At 43.1% G+C, this 22,797-nt stretch overlaps 1 protein-coding gene across 1 annotated transcript in view; it reads left to right on the forward strand.

The window, feature by feature from the left end:
• Nucleotides 1-22,797, forward strand: part of GLIS1 (GLIS family zinc finger 1) — a gene marked incomplete at both ends in the record, with an annotated part of 187,582 nt that overhangs the window by 131,818 nt on the left and 32,967 nt on the right. Inside the window, 2 exons of the mRNA XM_084290834.1 lie at nt 17,705-17,866; nt 21,259-21,369. Of these exons, the coding sequence (XP_084146960.1) occupies nt 17,705-17,866; nt 21,259-21,369 (273 nt within the window). The remainder of the gene's footprint in view (nt 1-17,704; nt 17,867-21,258; nt 21,370-22,797) is intronic.

Below are 22,797 nucleotides of genomic sequence, written 5' to 3' on the forward strand. Positions count from 1 at the left end.
TGAATGTGGGGGAAAAGGGCTCTAAGAAAGGGTTGCAAGGACCTTAACTCCTTAAGACTTGAGCCCACTGACCTGATTCCTTTGCCCTGCAGTGCGAAGTTCCAGCTGATCTGCAGAGATGGTGGCCTAGGGGAGAAGATGATTTTGCCCAGTGCTCTTAGAGGCTCTCCTCACTTGGCTGCATCTTTTCTGTGCCCTGATGGAAGGTCACTTCCTATTGTTACTGACACCATTTGCCAAAGTTTTGTGTGTGTGGCTTTTAAGGCCGCGCTAATGCGTCTCTGGTAATCTGCTGGCGTAATCCTTTGTGGCCGAGGATGTCGTCCGTGCTGTTGTTGTGCCAGGGCTTGCTTGAACTCCGAGAGCCTGCAGGCTGTACTCTTATGTTGAGGAGCTGTGATTTTGTCATGGTAAGTTTTGAGAGAAAATCACACGTTAGTCATGGTAAAAAAAAAAAAAAAAAGTCAATGGAGAACCAAGGAAAATAATGAGAAATTGGGGCATGTTTTGTGTTGCTTGACATGGGGTATTTTGGTACACAGACTTGGTTGATCCTAAGCAGAACTAGGTTCACACATCAAAATCAGTAATGCAGTCTTCATTGTAAACAGGATTCGGAGGCTGAGTGAATATCCTGTACCATTCCTGTACCATTTTTATGATTTCTTTGGCCCCCATTCTGGGCTCTGATTTCAAAATAGTCTCTGTTCAGTGGGTACAATCTGCTGCACAGGTTGCTCAGCATTTGTTGTTCGTCCTTCGTCTTTTTTTTTCTTCACTGCTGTTTTTCGTGGTTACTCCAGAGTGAAAGCAAGACAGCGACTGCATTGAGACCTGACTCACCTGCTTACCTGAAACCATCAATGTTTTCTCTCCACACCATGTCTGTCCCTGTCCTGTTTCATGCCTAAGCATGTAGGAGGCATCCTCCCGGAATTTTTGATTGTCAAGACTTTGGGGAGGCTGTGATCTTTCAAACATTAAAGCTGCCTGCCTCCGACAGTGGGTAAGGAACACAACAATACGACAGGTACCAAGCATTACATCCAGAAGCTTCAGCAGTAGGTATGAAAATGGGTTCCACAGATGGGGAGCCACCTCCCCACCATGTAGCACTCCTCTAAGCATTAGGGAATGGTGGTGAGTGGGAGGCTTCGTGTCCTTCCCAAACTGTTTTCTTCCACCCAGCTGTATTTGGCTGAAGAAGCCTCAGTGAAGGTAACCCTGTAGATAAATGTTACTTGGCAAGAGGAATGACATGACAGAAGTACCGCACCCCAAATGTATTTAAACCCTTAGGTTGTCCCTTGGTGAGTTCTGGGGAGCTCTTTTACTTGCCCGACTTGGTTGGAGAATGTCAGGAGATTCATGAGATGGTGTGTACAAAAGTACTGGCTCCACAAGGACTAAGAAGATCCACTGTAATGGTGAAGAGCCATTCTCAACCTCTCTTTAGCAGTCCATCAAGTTGGCTGTGCTTTTATGAGAGATTAGCATAGGCCCCTTAGCTAAAGAGGTGTTTTTGAACATCCCTATTCACCTTGTCTCAGCAAGGGACAGTATTTGAACCAAAGTCCTCCATGTTACTGTAACAGACCGCTGGCTAGTGGATAGTAGCTAACATATAACATATACTATATATGTTATATGTTATATATTGATAACAGCTAGTAGAACTCAGCTGTTATGGCAGGGAAAAAAAAAAAAGAGGAAAAAAAGATTTTAATGAATGTGTACATCAGTAGTTCTGCATGTGGTCACACGTACAAGGGCTCTGTGACCCATTACACTACTCATTATTTGCAAGAAGTGGGTTTCATGGCATTGCTACATGTGAAGTCCCTGTTTTAGGCTTTGTGAAAGGCTGATTCTAGGCAGTGGTTTAGAGATAAGTTTCTTGGGCTGAAAATGTTTTGAAGACATGCAGCACAGGGAGAACAGCCCTGCACTGTTGATCTCATCTCATGTAGAGGGTGAGGTCATGTGCACATAAAAATCATGAGAACAGGAAAGACTGCTAGACCCACCACTTGTGCCCCTTTTATTTTCCTTGCATGTGTTTTCCAACTTTTCCACATTTGCCTTGTTTGCTCTATAGCTTCTCTGTAATTAGTGGCTAATTAAAAAGGCACCGACCTCAAAGATGAAATTTAGAGAATTATTATTTCATATGCTCACTTTTGGCAGTGAGAAGAGGACACAGAATGCTCATAAGGAGGGATATGAGTGTTTTCTCCCGCAAAACATTGATCCAGGACCATGTGGACAGAAGGAAGGGCTGCACCTCTCCATCCCCACGGAGCCTGGCACTTGCAGGGCTGCACCTGGAGGGAGAGGAAGTAAAGAGAGTTCAGTGGGACAGAGGAACCCACAAAACCTCCTCCCTGCTCTCCAGGGTATAAAGCAGAAAAGAAAGTGGAGCAGTACGAGGCAGGGGCTGTCTTTAGTGGCCTCCTCTGCTGAAGGCAAGCCGTGCCCTTCCCACCCTACAGCACCGCTCTGTCAGCAGCCACCTCCTTGGTCTATGGCGTGCCTGCACTCCATGGTGCCTGCTTGGGGAGCCTGGCACTGCCTTTCTTCAGCCCTAGAGTCTGAATTAACGAGCTGTTCTGGGAGGCAGAAGGGCCACCCTTTTCTTTGTTCAGGCCACAGTAGATATGCCACAAGCCCCCCTTGCCAATTAGATTCCTTCTCTTCTAGAGCAGCATAGAAATGCACATATCTTTTCTTAAGTCTCTGGCTCCAGTTCTTTGTGGTCAGCCTGGAAGGAGTTTTGCATCCAAAGAAGGGCTTTTGTGCTGAAAGCCTGTCTATTTTTTCCCAACTATATTAGTTGGCCTAATAAAAGACATTATTTCTCCCTGCAGAACTTCCTTCACTGTCCGATACATGCATTTGCCAGCGTTTAGAAAGTTAAGGTTGTTTTGGACTTTATTCTGGGGAAAGATAAAAGGACACGACTTTTTAAAAGTTTTGGTAGCTTTGTCCTAGTCATTAATTAAATGCTAAGGTTACGCTTCTTCTCAAAGAATGCATTGTGGTCACATAGATCACCATGAAATCAAAGCAAGTTTATTCCAGAACCCCTTGCTTAAACAGGAAAATAACCCAACAATCTTCCTGTTTGCTTAATAGTGAGGTGGCTGGAGAAGAAATAGAAGAGGAAAGGTACAGATCACTGTAAATGTATTCGGATTTCCCAGCCTTTATGCACATGGAGCATCATTTGCCAAAGCATAATGGGAGTGATTATCCGAATTCTGTGTGCGTACACACTGGGCCAAAGTGGACCCAAATTTTGGAATAGGAAATTACCTATGGGGAACTGCCGTGAAGGTGGTGGTGGGAGAACTCAAATGAAAACAGAAGAATCTTTCCAGTGTTAAAACAGAGGCATGGAAATAAAGTTCTTTCCAGAAGAATCACAAAACACTGGAGCCTAAGACCAAGGAAAATTTGCCTTTCCTCTGCAACTCTTTGAACAGCAAGACTCGGTATATTCTTGCTTGTGGAGTGCACATGCAGTGCGAAGATCTCAAGGTGCTTTTGTGAATTCAAACCCAAAGAATTAAAGCTCTGAACAATACACAGAGATACGAATATGTTTATGACCCCATTTTGTAGATGACTAATGAATTTCAGAAAAGACAAGTACTTAAAGTGCTGCTTTAAATTTGGAAATGCAGTACTCAGATCGGAGGCCGTGCATTGCCTATGCCCTTGAAATAACCTTATTCATCTGCACCTGGAAGTTGTTCTCCATCCACAAAACCCAGTGGGGCTATTTAAAGCCAATTCACAGGTGTCTGAAATTTTACATATAGAGGTGTGAGGCTATTTAAAACATATGTGCAGGTGTTTACATTGCAAAGTGCAGGAGCAAGTCTGTGCACATCCAATTTAGGTTTCATGTTGAAAGACGGGGCTACCTTAAAGGAAGTCCAGGAACAGGTGGCAAGGTTGGCATGTTCCCAAATACATCAGAAAGGAGATAAATCATACTATAAAGAGCTTATTTTCATGCTGTGTAAAGTGAATGGTGGTTGCATGTATGACGTTATTTTCTTTCAAACACGGAGGAGAGTATTTGAAGGCATAAAGGTACATGAGCAAACTACCTGAAGATGGTTATGTGTCTGGCATTCTTTCCAGAGTTATGGGCACTGATCTCCTGCAGGAAGGCCTGATTCTCCAGAGCTCAGTGGCTTTATGCCCGTGATGGATGAGTTCAGGGTGCTCTGAAAGCAGAACGGAACCACGAGTGGCACCAAGCAGGATTTTCCATCCATTTGGTCATTTTCACGTGGAGAAACAACATGACGTGCAGCAGGGAACAAAGCTCCATGAGTCCAACAGCAAGTGAAAGCAAGGTTAGCTTGAGTTTCAAGAGAACCCAACAGCTCAGAGGGATGTCTCTGAGGCTCTGGTAGGATTACACGCGGCTGCTCACATTGCCTGCAGCAGATGCACACGAGCAGTACGGCAGCACCAGAACGAGGTATTACAGAAGTACCTAGGCCCCGTGAGGGAAAATGGTGTCTTGGTGTCGCACAGTCCCTGATCAGTAGGGATTTCGGTGTAAATAGGCAGGAGGCATGAAGGACAAAACCACACGCAGGAGATTTACTTAGGGTCACCCAGTAAAATACCAGCTCTCCCATACCCAGCGCTGTGTCTCATCGATTGCACAGCACTGCTCTCCAGTCCAGCACTTCCTCGACACCCGGTTGTCCCAGTTCACACTGCCAGCAGACCACAAGTGATCCCTTTGGGAGATCTCACAGGGTTTCAGCGAGGCGGGAGGCACAGGAGCAGCAGGGGTGCTTGGCGTGCCACCAGCTGCAAGGATGGCTCCTTGAGCCAGGCGTGAGTTGTTCAAACTTTCAAACCAAATTCCTCCCGGTTGTACTGGGGATGTGAAGGCTTCTGGCTAAGAGGTTTTCAGAAATATTTTCTAGTAGCTGTGTTGGCTGGTTCTGACTAGCCGCTCAGTTCTGGAAGGCTGTGGGGAGCAGGGCACAGAAATGGGACATTGGAAAAAGTGTCTAGGGGAAAAGTTCTCACCTGAAGTTGGTCTGGGCAGGTGCCGTGCCTGGCATCCCCAGGGAGCAGAAGCACAGGACCAAGGTGGATTGCTGGGTACCCATATGGCAAGCCCATAGCTGAAGGCAGCTGCCTTTCCCCTCAGTGACACAGAGGACCCAGGGGTGGAAGAGAGTTGTTATAGGGAGTGACAGCCCCACAGATGCCCCTCATCCTGGTTAATCTCTCTGGGCAGTGAAAACAAGAGCAGTACAAATCCTTGATCACCTTAGGTGTCTGGAGGTTGTGCATGGAAGAGGCAGGAAGGACAGAAGCTTTTGAGGGGCCTGGAAATCAGGGACTGTGATAGTGTCCTGCACAGCCTCTGGCCCTGAAACAGATAGGGCAGGTCCCACCAGGATCAGCCTTCTCTTCTCCCCCTCACCTCAATAGGAGCGGGAAGAGCAACTCTGATGGCCACATCGGCCCTCGTGTGAACGGAGCAGCTTCAGGAGGAGCTCAGTTTATTGTACGAGGAGCCTCACGAGGGCTTCAAGTCACCCAGCACCTTCAACATATCAACCCTGGATGCTCTCCAGAGGCAAAAAGTGCAGAGTCAGAGTGCAAATGTAAAACCAAAATATATTCAGGCCCTGGGAGGTTTGGTTTGGGCGCGGTCCGAGTTTTGCCTATAGTTTTGGGTCATTTCCTCTTGTTTTCCTGTGCTGGCCCACACTTGGCCTTGGCCTCCTCAGTCTGAACCTCCAGAGCAGGACTCGGCAGCACTTCGAGATACGGCGTTCAGTCTGGTGCTGTTTGCACAGATAGTATCTGCAAGTGTCAGGGCTCCAAGTACAATGAGAGGAGGCATAAACAACTTTAAAAACAAAATAAACTCTTGCTATCAGAGTCACAAGGCGAGCTGTCCAACACAACATTGGTCTCTGATTTTATATTTAATTTTAGAAGCTGAAACTAAATGTTTTAATTTTATATTATTCTCAACATAATGCTAATTTGCTCCAGATGTCCACTCGGAGCTGAACATTGCCATTTTGCATAGAAAGCATGTGCGTCAGTGATTTATTCCAAATAGCTTCTATTTTACTGCATTTCATTTTATTCTCAATGAAGTACTTAACAACATGTTTCTCTTTAAGAATCTTACTTAATCATATGGATATAATTTTTTCAATTTACGTTTTCAGTTCTTTAGTGTGGTGGCCACAGGGTGTTTCTTAACCTAGGAAGATTAAATGCACATGTTGAAAGCTGCTCATATTTGATTTTGAGGCACTTTCATTTCAAAGTCCTCCACGTAAGGTACAGAAGTGATTGTGGTTTCCTGCTAGGTTGCAGGATGGAGGTATAACTCTCAGGAAAACCTTGCAGATACCTTCTAAATGCTGGATAATCATGCATGACAATAACATAATTTCATTTCTTTCAAAACTGTGGTCTACTGAGAGTGTTTAAGACTTTTTTATTGGGGTTCAGAAAAAAAAGAGATTTGATTTTCTTGTCATTTCTGGGCTACAGTTCAACATTTCAATTTAAAACCTATTTCCGTTGAGTTCCATTTCCAGTTTTCCCTCAAAATATTAGGGAAAAAAAAAAAAAGTTGTTTTTTTATTCATTCCTTTATTTATTTATTTAGCAGCATATTAAAAATTATGCGAGGCAGCTCGATGCAAAACCTTTGTTATCCGAGCCTGGCTCGTGCAGCCGTTCCTGTGCACGGGCTGCTTTTGGTCAAGTATGTCAGGAATGTCCCTTGGCAGTGTCCTCAGGAGCTACGTCATGTGTGCTAGAGCAGTTCCTACGGAGGAGCCGGCATGGCTGTGTGGCTTCTCTGAACCTAGGAGGCGAAGTTCAGGAAGGATTCTTACTCTCATTTCATTTTGAAGCTGTTGCAAGCGAGGTCTGCAGCCAGTTGGGATGCTCCTGCAGCGGTGGTACAGCCTAAGCATCACGCACCAGTTTCCTCAGGTATCAAAGCCTTTTCTTCTTCCCCTTGGAAAATCTTTTCAGCCATATGATCCATTTTCCTCTTAGGCTTCTAGATGGCAACCTACAGCCATGGAATCTGTACTATGAGAGGTCATATCATTACCAGGGCTGGTTATTCCCACCTGAAATGGTGTTCATCTGTATTCATTTACCTTTTCTTGCGGCATATTTTTTTATCTTGGCCTTTCATTTTTCAGAACTAACCTTGCTGTTATTCTACAATTGTATAGTTTATTACACTGAATTGTTGACACAGCTGGTAGGGAGCTAAGTGCTGTGGTTTCACACAATAAAATTTCAGACAATGTGTGTAGCACTTCTTTTTCATACATATCATTTGAAAGCCATATGATTCACCAATATGTGTTATTGTTATCCACCCATGTGGGATACAATCTATTTTAAATTAGTGAAGTGACTTGCTAAACTCCCTGTAAACAATAAGACTGTGGGAAAACATTAAGTGCTATTCAGAAAAGAACATTGCTATACTGCCTTTTATCTGAAGGATCCCACAGTGCTATAGAGAATGAGGGGACCTGGCACTGCTGCCACGCCGTCTGCTCTTAGCAGAGCTCAGCTTCACAATAGGCTTCAGGAGGCCACTTCTCCACCTAAAGCTGGAGCAGGGCTTGGTGAAGATCATCACTGACCACACCAGGACATGCTCAGCTTGCTAGGATGTAGTAGGTCACCGTGCACAAGAAATAACAATGGGCTTTGGGGTGTATGTTAGCAAAATCCTGGTTTAACAAATCCCATGGGGCCTTAGGCACAGAATCCAGTATAATGGCTTCACAGTGTGTGTCAGCCACCTTAACTGACTAAGTTCATGCATTTAGCCCGTGGCAATGTGAGTGAGCTCAGCCCCTAATGAAGGCATCCCATTTTCTTGGATTTACCAGAAGGAGTCTATGGTAAATCTGTGCTGCGGCTCAGGTGGAGCACAGCAGTCACTTACTAAGTGCAAAAACTCAGCTGTGTGTCGGGACTCTGAAACGTGGCTCTGCCAACAGCACGGTGCCTGACCAACCTAGGCACTGATGTGACTTTGGCAAAGCCAGAAGGAGATTTCCCTTAAAACACATGGGGTGTTGAAGCCATTTGCCTAGGAATACATCTATCGCAGATTTTTCTTCATGGAACGAAGATGGCCAAGCAAGATGAAACAAAAACACTACAAGACAAAAATTGATGTCTCGGGGTAAAATGAGAATTTACTTTTTGTAGAGTAGAGAGTCTGTTTTTGCAGCAAGAGATTTATTCTTCTCCATGCTGTTCCCCCTCGGCTCCCCCACTGTTCAGGCGCCCTGTGGGGCTCTGGCATGGCGAGGCTGGAGGGGGTCAGCGGGTGAAGGAGGGAGCTTTGTCTCCGAGGTTCTGCTGCACACTCGGGGCAAGGGAAAGCAGAATAAAGGAACGAGCCTGCCACGATAGCAAGCCCCCAGCACATTGCACAGCCTGTTCCTCATTCCCAGTTCTTTACTGGGGCTCTTTTACAGAGCTCTGCTCACGGCGTGTGGCAGTGCTGGGCATGGCTGTGGGCATCTCAGCAAATCCCTTGCTGTAATCCCTTGGATTACAGGCGGAAACCCAGCCTCCATTTGAGGACAATCAGATTGGCTCAACATGGCATAGAAAGGAGCAGGAGCCTGTGTGACCAGGGAAAATCCCACCAGGTCATCTACTGCCTTGGCGAGAAGGACCTTGGGGAAATTGGGGCATTCCTCCTGTCATTTTGGGCAAAGATGCAGCCAGCGCTGGAAATCTCGTGCAGCTTGGTGTTAATGTGCAGGGAAACTTGAATCTTCTTAGCTGAGTTTTAGAAACAACAGTTCTGGAGAAAAGCTACATTACGTCCACGTGGAAATAAATACTGATAGAGTGTGAGAAGGAAAGTGCCTTTTAGGAAAAATAAAAAATAAAAACAAACCACCCCATCTAAAATGAGAAGAAAACAGCACTAAGGTTATCCATTTTGTGAAACACCTTTTGTGAGAACATCCATGATCTCTGTTGAACCACATGCAAAAAGTTTTGTTTGAAAAAAAAAATATATATCTCACATAGATGATTAAGGTTGAACAAAATAGAGTTATCTTGCTGATAATTTTTATATTTTCTAACAGAACGTGGTTGTGCTTGAGTAGTTTAGTTTTCTGTAGCCAGCAATTTCCAGTTGTAGATCAGTTTTCACCCCTAGGATCCTCCAGTCTTTGATCAGCCAAGGACAGCAGTCACTGTGAGCTGTGATGACATGTGACAGGGAAGCTGGGACTGTAAAACACATTTACTTATTGGTCTTGACAAAGATATGAAATGGATTTCCCAGGATTAAAAAAAAATATATATATATAGTAGTGTAGGAGGATCTGTCCCAGCCAAAACTAGGACAGTGGGAAATGAGGGTGGACAGCGATGCCAGATGACACCGTATTTGTTACAGACAGGGTTTGGCACATGCCGGTCCCAGATCCTGCTGTGGCTGGGGACAAACAGAGCACGGATCTGATCCAAGATGTTAATTCTTGTGGTGCATTGAAAACTCTCCCTGTTTAGAGAGAGACACTGCTAGCATGCTACAAAGGCAGGCTGGGTTATGTGCAGATCTTTCTCTTCTTGCATTAATTCATTAAAAAAGAGAAAAATTTGAAAAAGAGGGAAGTTTTTCATTTCACTTTTCCATCTAAGTGTTTGCTAGTAAATACATTCAAAGTTATGTTGATTCTAGTGCCTGATGCCAGTATAACAGTTGAGGATTGTTTGCTTAATTCCTGAGTGTGTGCATTGTTTTTAGGAAATATTTTTCATTCACATATTTGCCCTGCCTCTCTTCAAATCTTCCGTCGGATGGGGAATGCAGCCCAGGACAGGCAGTCGTTCTGCCGTTCTCTTTGCAGATCTCTCTCAAAGAATCAGGAGTGAAAAGTGCCCCTGCACCGGGCACTAAAGGGTTGGTGGATTCCCCATCGTGCAGGACTGCCCTACACTGAAAGAGAGTGCTCAACACGTTAAATGAACAGCTTACAGAAGCAGGGTGTGTAATTTTTAATAAGTGGGATAAAAACCCTCAGTGACATCTTTAAAATATAAATGCCTTTTCTTGTTTCTTTTATTTCTTCCCCCCCTTATTTTGCCTTTTCATCTCTTCTCCTTTCAATTCCATTAAGCTTCATTGTATAATAATGTATCACAGTGGACTTTTTTCAATTATGTTTTTGATTTTTTCCTGCTTGTTACTATAAAACTCCAGATGTTTTGAGACTTCATGGTTCTCTGGATATTTTTTCCTTTATTTTAATCTTCTTTTGTAACATGCCACACATGTGGTATTTTGGCCTTTTAAGATGCTACGCTATGCTAATCAGCCATAAGTTTTGGGGTGTTTTTTTTTTTTTTTTTTTCTTTCTGTAATGACTTTTTTTTTCCTTCTTGCTGTTGTCCTCCCTTTTTTTATTATTTGTTTTTCTTTTTTTTTTTTTTTTCTTTCTTTGTTTTTGTAATTGCAACTGGTTAATTCACATAAACAATAATGGATTCTCCCCTTGTTCTGGGGCTGCATTCATTATTTTAAGCAGATTATCTCTTCACTCCAAATGTGCAAGCTCTTCTACCTGCAAGTAACTTATGAGCTCCTATCCTACCTTGCATGTCGGTGACATGTATTATGCACAGAGCTGTTTGCAGCATAGCTGTCCCCCCAGACCACAAGCATGGTGCCTTACTTTCAGATGTGGGCCAGAAAGCAATGACAGAGGCAAGAGTGTAGGGCAAAATTTCAGTAATTTCAACTGAAGTAGGTAAAAATAGGTAATACATTAGATGCAAACTGGAAGTGAAATGTTTTCTTGTAACGTTAGGCAAGACAATGACTTGCCAATACAGAAGAACAGTTTTGAAGTATGTGTAGGAAACTACATTTTTTGTTTAAAAATCTCAAAGAACTGGAGAGAAACATTTTTATTTTATTTGTGGTTCTTTGCTGGCACAGCTGGAGAGGGTTTTTAATTGATTTTGTTCAATCTTAATTTTGTCCCCATAACAAGCAGGTCTGGCTTCGGATACTGGAGCAGCAAATCTTGGATTGTGTGTTGTTCTTTAATTTCAAATAACTTGCAAGCTATTCAAAAAATCCCAAATACATAATAGTTTCCCAATCACATATGAGGAAATAAAGGGACTGACATGTAGATTTTGGAAGGGGTGTCTTCTTTGCTTGTTACAAGACCATCTGAATTCTGCGTTCTGTTTTTTAAGCTGTTGCTCCATGCAATGTTATTTTTGCCTGCAAGCCATAATACTGCATTCAGTCCAACTGTAATGAGGTTTCAGAAAATTGTTTGGTTTCCAAATGACATATTTAGCAAAACCTTATGGCAAAATTTGTGGCTGTCATGCTGCTGATAGTAAGATATCCCCAACTTCCCTGGTTCATTCTCATATGTTGCAGCAAATAAATGCAAGTACCCCTGTTTAGACAAATGTTTATCCCTCTACTTGATTAAAGAAGGATTACTGAAAAGAATTTTAAGACTTGCAACAGGGTTTTGTGAAAATGATAGGATGCTTTGATAATTTCCCAGATATTTTGAGTTTTGCTAGAAAACATATGAAGCTCTCCTCGCTAACTGAAGTGTCTGACCTACTGGTACTGCAAGAAATAAATCTATAAATACTTCAGTGCTCAGAACAACATTCCCGCCTTTCCTGACAGATGATAATTTACAATTACACGAGCAGGACTTGCGAGAGCCAAGACTTGTAGTGCTACTTAGAGACAGGCTGAGCTTCAGTGCCTGTCGTGATGCGCTGATCTCCAGCGCTCCCTGTGACAGCAGACCTTGGGAGAGGATGGGCAAAACTCGTGTTTAACACCAGATTTACTCGGGAACACAGATAATATTGGCTTTACAGAACAAAACCCAGGAACCAAATCTCATCTGCCTCCAAGCACCCAGAGAGCAGGACACATCCCACTGTTGTCCCCGTGTCGGAGATCTGCCCAGGGGCTCAGGCAGCTCGGACAAGGAGGCTGCTCAGCTTTCAGGTGCGAAAGCAAGAGCAGAGGACTCCCATCTCAGGGGATGCTTGCAGGCAGGTGGTAGGATTTTGCAGTCGGAGAAGTCTGTTTGTGTGTGGAAATCACCTCGCATGCAGAATCAGAGCTGTTTGCTGTTAAAGGCCTCATGACTTAAATGAGTCTGTTGTTATGCCCTCGGTGGGCCACGTCTGCATTCCTCACGCACCCATAACTCCTGGTACTGCCAGAGGGGGGGTCAGGAATGCAGACTTAGGGCCTTATAAAATGCATAGGATTGAAAGAGAAGAGCCAGCCCAAATTCTTCTTTAATTCACTGACGTATGCCGATCAAAAACCTCTTCCAGGACTTTCAGCTTATTAGTATTTCCCAGTGTCACGTTAATTAGGAAATATGCAACCAGTCTAACAGCAGGAAGAAAAATGAACTGCTGGTGTACAGTGTGTGGATGTCAAATGATTGGCTGTTGGCGAAAAAGCCAACAATGTGAACAATGCACTGCATTTATTCTGTGGCTTGCTTTTCTAGATTTTTCTTCTTCCCGTTCTGAAACCTTTTACCTTTTCATGTCCCACACACCAGCAGCCATACAATAATCTGGATGAAGTCCAAGCTCCTTTTTTTATAATAGAAATAATAGAATGAGTCCAGGTAATACTTTCCAAATGAAATGTCATGCAGAAGTGTCACTTTGCAAACATAAATTGTTCAGACTTCAAAAAAAGACGTAGAAATTGGCAGGTCCTTTGTCTGTTACAGATATCTTCCATTATTATATTGCTGCAAAGGGAAAAAAGCAGCTTCTACCCGTTTAAATCTGTAAACTGGCTCTATGAACTGGGATTCTTTAGGAAGTTGAGAGCTTAGTCCTATGGGTACTTCTTATGCACCCAAATCGTTCTGTTGAGTTTAATAAAAGTCCTTGCATGAGTCATGTTCCTCATGAGCAAGTATTTGCAGGCTTTACATTGTAGCTACCATAGAGAATTAAAAATTAATCCAATCAGGAGTTTGCTAGAAAAAAACAAATCTCCACCTCAGATGTTTTGATTCTTGTGTTGGGTGGATCAGCTCCCATGCTTAAGTTACTGACATTCATAACAGCTTGGAGCCTTGTATGCCTCCTGCCATCTCACCAACATTAGGGGCAGTGTGTTTTAAAACATTGATGCTATTTAAAGGGTGGCATGACTATTTCCTCTCCTCCAGAAGGGATACACAACCTCACAGGATCCTTTTTCTCATGACATGTTTTTCAATAAAATTTTCCCAATTTGGTAATCAGCTGGGAAGAAAGAACATTTCACAATGTTCATAAGGCTTGTAGGTATTTTGACCAGACATAAGATTTCCTATTGATAGTATTAAATGCTTTGGAATGAAATGTTTTGGGTTTTCCATCTGTAGGCTGTCTGAGATGTCAGCAGCCAATATGACCTGCTCTTTCCCTTTTCGGTCTATAAATAAAAGGCAGCTTGTTTAACAGATCTTGGAGCAGAGAGCAGAGGTGTATATTAATGAGCTTTCTCTAATGGCACACTGGACCTATTTAGCACTACGACTGTGAAGGCTTCTCTTTTTCAGTCATAACTCATTTCCTAAGAAAATGTCAGTTATTGCTTCACCTTATGGTCTGAGCTGTTTAGTTTATAGTTTATTTCTTCTGATCTGTACCACTGACAGATATTCTAGACATGACTGTGATTAAATATGCTTATGAAAATGGTAAACATTTGATAATGTAAGCCCTCGCGGGAGTACGCTGTTATTTCTGCATGGCAACATTCTCAGGTGCATTCAAAGTATAATGTGGAAGCAAAGAAAAAACATTTTAAGCAATTACAGTTATTAGATTAAATTGTTTGGTTAGGAAAATTGTGATGTGTTTAGATCACTGTGAGATAATTCAGTGTTTTCATAAATATGCCTTTTAAATGCATGGTACTCCAGCAGTAACGCTCCAGCGTGGCTGCAGTGTAAGATACAGATAACGTGTATTTCCATCTGGTATTGAGCTAATTTAGTCCTGTAAATTTCTACAGCATATTTTTTCCTTGTAGAAGCCTTATTCTGAAAGCACATTAGTTATAAAATCCAATAATTACATCATGCTATTTACTGTAATCATGTGGCATTGTTTTGTGTCTGCGCTCAGATGTGTGCAGCGTAGCGGTGTCTGAAGCACACATTGACAGTCTCACAAAAAAAAGACAAAAGTACTAACTGCAGTATAATTATTATTTTTAATTGATGAACTTGTTTAAGAGTTATGTTGACTTTTACAGACTTTAAGGATCATGCAGTGTTTGTTACAGTTATCCCAGGCATCAAACGTCAACAAAATGTTTAAGACTGTAGGATTAGGCAATGACAGATTGGGACCAGATGTCTGGGAGATACTGTACGTAGCCTTCTCAGTTGATCAAATAGCTCTTACCATCCTAAAGTCCTTTGGAAATTGAACATTTGCTCTTTGTAGTTGAAGCTTAGACACTTCTGGGATTGTGGGGGTTGTGGTTATTTGAAAAGGTTGAAGAACCTTACCCCTTGTCTCCAGGAGTAGTGCTATTTGGTCTATACATAACTGTATGTGCACCCCATGTATCAGGGGTAGGTGGCAGGGTTACAAGTGACAGAGAACAGCAGCGAAGTCCAGGAATTACCTTAGGAAGTCCTCCTGGCAGTTCCCTCAGCAGCCCGGTTGAGGTTACTCATCCTTGCCCCTGTACGGGGGAGGGAGGCTCTTCCGCTTCAAGCCGGGTCCCAGCAGTGCTGCCTTCACGTGTGGACTCGTAGGGAAAAACTGCAAAGGATACAGTTAGCAGATCCAGCAAGACATAACAGAGTCAAAACAGAGGTTTTCCTGGAATCCTTCAAAGCAAAGACCTTTCTGCAGCTCCAAAGGAATTGTCCCAGCCTTTTGCTTGTCAGTCCTGGCCAGCTCCTTTCCTCTCTCCCTCTCAGGCCTTTCACCTTTGCTCTTCCCCTCTCCTCAGCCAGCAAGGTTCCCACCCCCACTCCTTTTTCCACTGATTTTTTTCCTTTTTAGCCATTTACCTTTAGCAACCCTGCCTTCTTGAACCTCTGAGCTGTAGTCACACCGCTCCTTGCTGGTGTGTTCTCCCACCTTACAGTTAGCCTGAATCGCAGGGCACTGTGACTGCCCCACTCACTGAATGTTATCCAGCGTACTGGAGCTGGATAATATGAAGAATAAAAATCAGAAAAAATAATAATATAATTAAGAAAAGCCATTGAAGTCAAGGCATATGTGGTGACGGAGCGTTTGGATTATGCGTTAGCACCAAAAAAAGGCTGTTGACCACAGTAAAAGTACAATAAATTCATGTTTGTGTGAGTGTTGCTGCTCGCATTGTAGCTCTGAGCGTTTATGGTAGGGCCTGTTCCTTTTCTTCCTTAAGTCCCAATCCAGCAAACTCTTAAACATATGTGCGTTCATGTGTTTCAAATTAAGCTTGTGTTTAGATGTTTTAGGACATTTGCCATTGGAATTTTTGCTACTGACATCAATGGGAATGGAGCTGGACCTCTAATTAGTTTGGATTATTCTGCATACTTTCCTACTTCACATTAGGCTGTAGATACGAAGCTGAAGACTGATAATCCACTAGAAAAACATGCTGAGGGTCAAAATCCTGCGTTGGTGACTGGATAGCTCAGAAATGACTGCTGTGACATACCAGGTCTTTCTGCCCCTGAGACGACACGGAGATGAGGGTCAGGCTGTGCAGTGTCACCGTAGTGACTCCGATGCTGGCAGGGTGTAAAGTCTGCCAGGGACCCATTAACAAGCAACGTTGCCACCTGATGTCCTCCTGGGCAAGGTGTTTCGATGCCATCTGTCAGAACCAGCCCTTTAGAGAGGGCAGTGGAACTTGTAAAAGGCTCGGGCTGGTCAGGGGAGACTGCTTGGGTCACGGGGAATAGCTCACGCAGGTGGGACAGCACAAAAACGACGGGAGAAGCGCGCTCTTGCTGCTCACCTGGGGTTCAGGTGAGCGAGGCTGCAGAGCTGAGCTGCAAAACAGCTTTGTTAGACCCTGGGTCTGATCCCAGGCTACCTTGGGGCTGTGGATCAGGGAATAAAGCCAGGAGGAGTTGAGCTGAAATTGAGAAGGGTGTTGGTTAGCAGGGGGTGATACAGCAGTGTGAGCACAGCACTGATCAGAGGACACTGAAGAAAGGGAGCAATAGGAAAGGAAAGGGAGCTGGGAAACAAAGAGCAAACCACGTTCAGCACCTCACAACTCCAGTTACCAGGGGCTGTCCTTGTGAGAGATTTGAGGGGCCTTTCTCCATCAGCAGTTCAAATTGCCGCCATCAGGCACCAGGAGACCGGGTGCCTCCAGCTTACTGCCTCTTCTAGGCACCATCTACATCTGCCTTCCCTTCCCATCCCTCTGCTTGCAAAGTCAGAAGTTTGCACACACCAATGGGTGTAAGAGGTGTGTGCATGACAAGCAAAATACATCAGGGGTTGGTGACATTGTCATTTCTGTGAGGCCACCCAAAGCACCACAGGTTGCAAATATCAGTCTGCAGAACAAAATCCTGACTCAGCAGAAGGAAGTGGTGAGATCCCAAATTGTAGCGGAGCCAAGTTCCTATCTGTATAGAGCCACGAGGAAATCTGCAATGCCATGAGGCTGCAAGGCAGAGCGGACAAAATGGGCACACCACCACATGTGAGTGTGCAGGGAAGTGTCTGTGCACATGAATAAGCATCTGAGCCCGTGTTCTGGGTTTGCTGGTGCATGTGCACGTACATGTATCTGTGCTCACCTGAGTTAATCCTCAAAGCCCATCCTAGACACAGCTCCTCCAGTGCAGTCGCCTGTTGTCTGTAACACTGAAACTCACCACTGAGCAATGCAAAATACTCTTTCTCTGGCCCAGTAGCTGGAAATTTTAAGCATTTATTTATTTATTTATTCAGATTTAATTTGAAACAGCTCCTTCTGTTATGAATGCTATGCAGCATATTATTACTGAGTTCCTTAATGAAACGGGTGCTTAACAAATCAGAATTGCTCAGGTTACTGGTTGTGTAAATGCTGAGGACAGATCTGAATGATACGGCTAGTAAAGAAAAGGGTGCAGAATGACAGCAGAGCTCCTTTGGATTGATCTTCAAATGGATCAGGTCTTCTTGTAATAGTCTGTGCTCATCTGCTCCACTGTATAGGATTTCAGACACCTGAAACCAGGTTCTTACCCGCCACAAATAGCTCCTCGTGCTCTCTGTCCGTAGCAGCTAATTGTTATTGCCCACAGTGGATCCTGTGCCAATTAACATTTGAGAGAGCTCATCAGAACACTTGTTCTTTCTTTGGATTTTCTGTACCGGCACCATGTCTTCAAACGTTCAGTACTTCAGACAAAACGTGTGAGATATTTATAACCTGTGTATTATTATTGAGCTACACACCATGTCTTCAGTGACAGATTAAATGAACAGCACAAAATGTTGTGTTTCATCCATAAATTTCAACAGATGTTTGAATGTTGGTTGATTTATTACATGTCCAACTTGGATCTTACACTGTTCTCATTGTGGCTGCACATGGTTTATTTAATAGCGCTTTACAACGATTTTTTTATGACTTTTTCAGTTTGAAGGTTGCAACAAGGCATTTTCTAGGCTTGAGAACCTTAAGATTCACCTCCGGAGTCACACTGGGGAGAAGCCGTACCTGTGTCAGCACCCAGGCTGCCAGAAAGCTTTCAGCAACTCCAGCGACCGGGCAAAGCATCAGCGAACACACCTGGATACCGTAAGCACGATTTCATACAGGGAGTTGCACTGAGTTTTCCAATAGTCCTTGTACACAATCTGTCCTGAAACTGAAGGGTGACTTTTCCTTTTCATGAGGAGCATCTCAGAAAACTCAGCTATAAGCAACTGTACTTTTGTTTTTAATTCAGTGTTATTCAGAAATAAAAAATGGCTTGATCTCAGAGAGGCAAATTCAACTGTCTTATTCATGCTGAGGAATAATGTACACAGGAATAAGTTACTCAGCAAACTCTCCCATTGTTCCCATTCCAGTAAGAGGAGGCACCAGTACAATAAGGTATAGTATGAGTGCAAGCCGAGTCATCGCTGCTGTGCTCAATGTATGTCATTGTCTCACTTCCTATCCTGTGTTGCTTCATTAAAGTCTGTTCTGAATGAATGCAAAAGCAGCTCAGACATTTAATGGAAGGTAAATGCCTCTCAGTTTTGGACATAATTTTGTAAAGGTAAAGATACAGCTGTGGTGTAAGCTAAGTACCCACCACCAGTATGAACTGTAAAGGTATGAACCTTTATATAGAGTTGGTGGTTCTGGCTCAGCTCTACAAGTCTTCCCACTTGCCATGCAGGGAAGATGGGGACCTGTCTGGTGTCTTCAGCTCTGATAAAATTAAATCGTCATATTATGGGGAAAGAAAGTAAGTAGGCAACTCTGTAGATGAGTTAAGTCCCCAGCATAAAGCTTTTAAAGAATAACAGCCCAAGTTGTTCCTTTGTCTTTTTCAAAGAAATGAGTATACGGTTTAATGTTTGGCCAAGTGTTTATGGGGCAGAACTTTTGAGTTTAATTGATATTTACTTTTTAAGCAGTTACACATTTCAGACAGTGCAGCATTAAGGAATGTCTCATGTACATTATGCCTTGCAAAAACAAACAAGTAGGAGAAGCGAGTCAGTCACATTTTCCAAACCAAAGCACACTTACAATAACAATGTTTTATTTATTTGAAAGTCAACCTGAGATATTTGAATTTGTAATTAGTTCTAAAATGCCTCTCTTTTGAAACTGGATATACTAAATTGGGTGCATGGTTTTGAAATGTAACTGCTTGAATCTAATGGATATATTTTTTATTAGTCAGACTCACAAATGGAATGCCATTTATTAGTTTTGAAAGATAATTCAATGAGTTAACAAAATAAGCAAAAATATTTATATCTGTTGATCTGTGCACTATTGAAGATAAATCTCTTAACTTTCTATTTTCTTTTCTTCTTCCTGTATCTCTGTCTTAATTGTCTGAAATGCTCATAAATCAGCAAAAAGGTACAGTAATCATTTTCTACTAACTTTCTTAAATGACTAAAAATATCATCCATGCTATTCTGTTTCAGGTTCTTCAAAACTGTTTCTGTAACCCTACACTATACTAAATGACTTCCACTTATTTGCATTAATTGAAGTCCTGTGATTTGACTTGGTGTATTGTATGAATGTAAAAAATAATGGGGCTACGGGATGGTGCTACTGTATAGACTGCACACTGCATTAGCTCAGTGGCAAAATAATTGTCCACAACATCAAAGCAAATAGCCAAAGCAAATAGTCAGATTTTCATCTAGTGTCCATATCACTAAATTGAATGATTCTATCAGTAATTCAGATTACACCAATTATTTGAAAAATACTCTGCTCTTTGTTCTGCTGAGGGATTTGTTGAAGTTTTCCATGGTCCTTCCTCAGGTGTCAGTTCCCTGTGTGTTCCAGACACTCTCCATAAATCTGCTTTGCCCTATAACTTTCTGGGTAGGTGCTGTGTTAGCCCGTAAGGCCATGATTTGGTGAATGATTCTATTATTCCTTAAGAAATTTCCTGCTGGCTGGGCAGAGCAGCAGTACATATCCTCTTGAGGTACTTACAAAGAAAAGGGGTTTATACAGACTACTTATTCCTTATTGAGTGCATTTGGAATTGGTTTTAAAGCTTCTTAATGTAGGTCATTCCATCATTTATCTACTCCAGGAGGAGAATCTGTAAATAATTTCAGAGACTTACTGTGTACGCTAGTTTGATCAGATCTCTCCTAAATCATCTGGAAGTAGATCTTTCTCCTAGGCAGAAGCAGAACAAAGGGAACGTATCTGTCCTTGTGGTAGAAAGGGCACGTCATCACTCCTCCACAAGTAAAGCAACCAGTGTAAAGGACCTCACAGTCACTTCTCCCAAAACTTTTTTTTTTTTTTTTTTTCATTTTGTGCATCCTCCATCTGAAATCAAGGGGAATAAAGAATGTGACCCTGGGGTCACGACAAACCAGTTTTCTAGCTTTGGGAAAGCACCAAAAAGACTTACTGGTACAAGTGAGAAGGCCAAGATTATGTTGACAGATGAGGCAAGAAAACAAAGCACAAAGGCATGTTCGGCTTTGAAACGCTGTGAGCTTTGACACGCAGCACTCCTTGCTACCAGTTAAGTCAATGGTTACTTAACAACAAGTGCCAGAGTCCCTTTGTTCAGCTTGGTAATTGCACATTCACTTGGCTGCTGTACTGCGGCACGGAGATAGTGTTTCGTTAGCTGGAAGTAGGCATAACTGAGAGGAGAACTTGGTGAGGCTTTCCATTGCTGGGACTCCAGAATCAGCAGCTAAATTGGAGTGCCCTTTAAAATTTATTTATTTTCATAGGAGAACAGCACGCTGGAACTGCTTGCCCAGGCTCAGATGGCTTTCGTAGGAAAGTGCTCATGTTGTGCCACGTTTCAGCGAGCTCTGACGCATGCCAAAGTCAGCTGGAAAGGTCTTCCCAACAAAGTCAACAATAGTGGATTTTTGTTTTTGTATTGATTTGCTCAGATGTTAATGTTTGATGCAGGTTGTTTGCTTAGGAGTTATAAAAAGAAAGACGTTGATGTTGTTCAAAACAGGAAAAGGGTATGAAGGAAACCAAATGTGTGCTATTCCACAAGTTTTACTCTGCTGCATGTGGAACATAGTTGTTGTAAAAACTATGTAAACCAGAATTAGAAACCAGAACTTCTATATTTATAATTTTGTTGGGTGTTCTCATGATCATTTAGTCTACTGTTAAGGCTAGAAGACTTAAAGCTCTCAAAGCCCATCCAATTACATCTCATTAGCATTTAATTCAGCTCAGTAATATATCCAGTGTGCAGGATTACAGATGTGTCAAATGCTCTCAGCACTTGTCTGGAGAGCAAAGTCAGAGCCATCGGCGCTGCTCCTCTGTTTGCGCTGTGTCAGGCGTTTGTACTCAGAGTTTGCAGATCTGGAAACGGCAAGCAGAGCAAGCAGCTCAGGCTTAATGCCGTGGTGCACAGAAATGGCTCTGTGTCCTTCAGGGCTCTGTGTGCCAACTGCAGAGATGCACAGAAATATGAAATTTTTTCCCTTCCCTCACACCTACAGAAACCGTACGCCTGTCAGATTCCTGGCTGCTCCAAACGCTACACCGACCCCAGCTCGCTGCGCAAGCATGTGAAAGCTCATTCAGCCAAAGAACAACAGGTGCGTAAGAAGGTAAGACTCACCAGGCAAGAAGTGACGCATCTCCAGGTCTCCACAGTTTTTAAATTTAACTTTAGTTTATATATTTTCGAATCAGGGTTCCTCTGCAATACCGCTGCAAGAAAACTCAAATTGTGCTCATTTCCCTGTTGGATTTTGATCGTTATTGCTCACCAGCTCACTTCATAGTTCTGCACTTCCGAGGCCACCACCTGGTAGTTTCACTTTGTCCCACGCTTTCTGCCCAACCATTTCTTTCCTGTTCACAAGCCCAAATTTTGCAGTCATTCGCATGAAATGTTCACGCATTGAGTCTCTGCAAACAGCTAGTAAATACATGCTAGCAGATTATCTCAAATTCAAGTGAAACAAAGCCAGCATACTATGGAAACGTCAGAAAAGGAGTGCTTGTAATTGATCAGAATGAACCCCCCCACGCTTCTCCCACCACATCTGTGTTTTAAACACATTTACAAGTCATTCCAAACCCAGGCTGCTAGTTGTGTTTCACTAGTATTAGATTCAAATAAGCATTTTGGTTTCTACGGGCTGAATCCTGAACTCATTATTGAACGGGGAGGCTTATGGGCTCCAGCCCAGGATCAGAGACTTGTTTATTACGCATTTGTACACGCAGTTTGTAAACAGATGATTGGGACCCCACAGAGCCGGGCTGTGACAGAACAGACCATGAGCATATTTGCGGCCCAGGAGTGGCAGGGAATACACGGCTTAGCAAGCAATGACAATTAGCTCCAACAAGCAGCAGTGGAGTCCTCAGATCCAGTCAGATCTTTTATGTCGGTGGGCAGGGCTGGAAAGGACTGCCCAGGATTGCAGCCCAGCTTTGTTTTATAGGGTAATGTGGTTTCACTACAGCTCTTGCCTTGGAAGGTTCCTCAGAGTGTGCTGTGCACATGCCTCCCACACCAGAGGTTGCAAAGCACTTCTCAAGAATACCATAAGGGAACCTTTAGGTCCTACTTGACAGTAAGAGACAAAAAGCTGTAACCGTAATTAGCCACAGAAAGAGGTAGACTAGTGTCAAAATCTTTTGCAATAGCAAGATCTTTGCAACAGGAAGATTTGTTACATGGAATTCTCAGATGACCCCGGAAAGCAACCATGCTCTGTGTTCTGAGGGAGAGAACTGCCCACCTTTTTCCTTCCAGTGGTTGCTGATGTACTTCTTGGGGAAAGGAAGGAGGGAAATCTTTCCTAACAGCAGATACGGGTATTGTTTGTTCAGTTCTGACTACAGGACTTAATACAGGAACTCATTAACAACCTTTACGTCTGGACAAAGGAACAGTCCCCATTATTACACCCCAACAACTGATGAGGCCAATTGCCAGTTTTGCAGAGGAAGGCGGGGAAAATACCTAAATCCAAATTTTGCATTAAGGGGCAAAAAGTACTTCCTGGATAAGCAGGGGGAGG

Source organism: Netta rufina, assembly GCF_964035555.1.
Source record: "Netta rufina genome assembly, chromosome: 8".
NCBI lineage: Eukaryota > Metazoa > Chordata > Aves > Anseriformes > Anatidae > Netta > Netta rufina.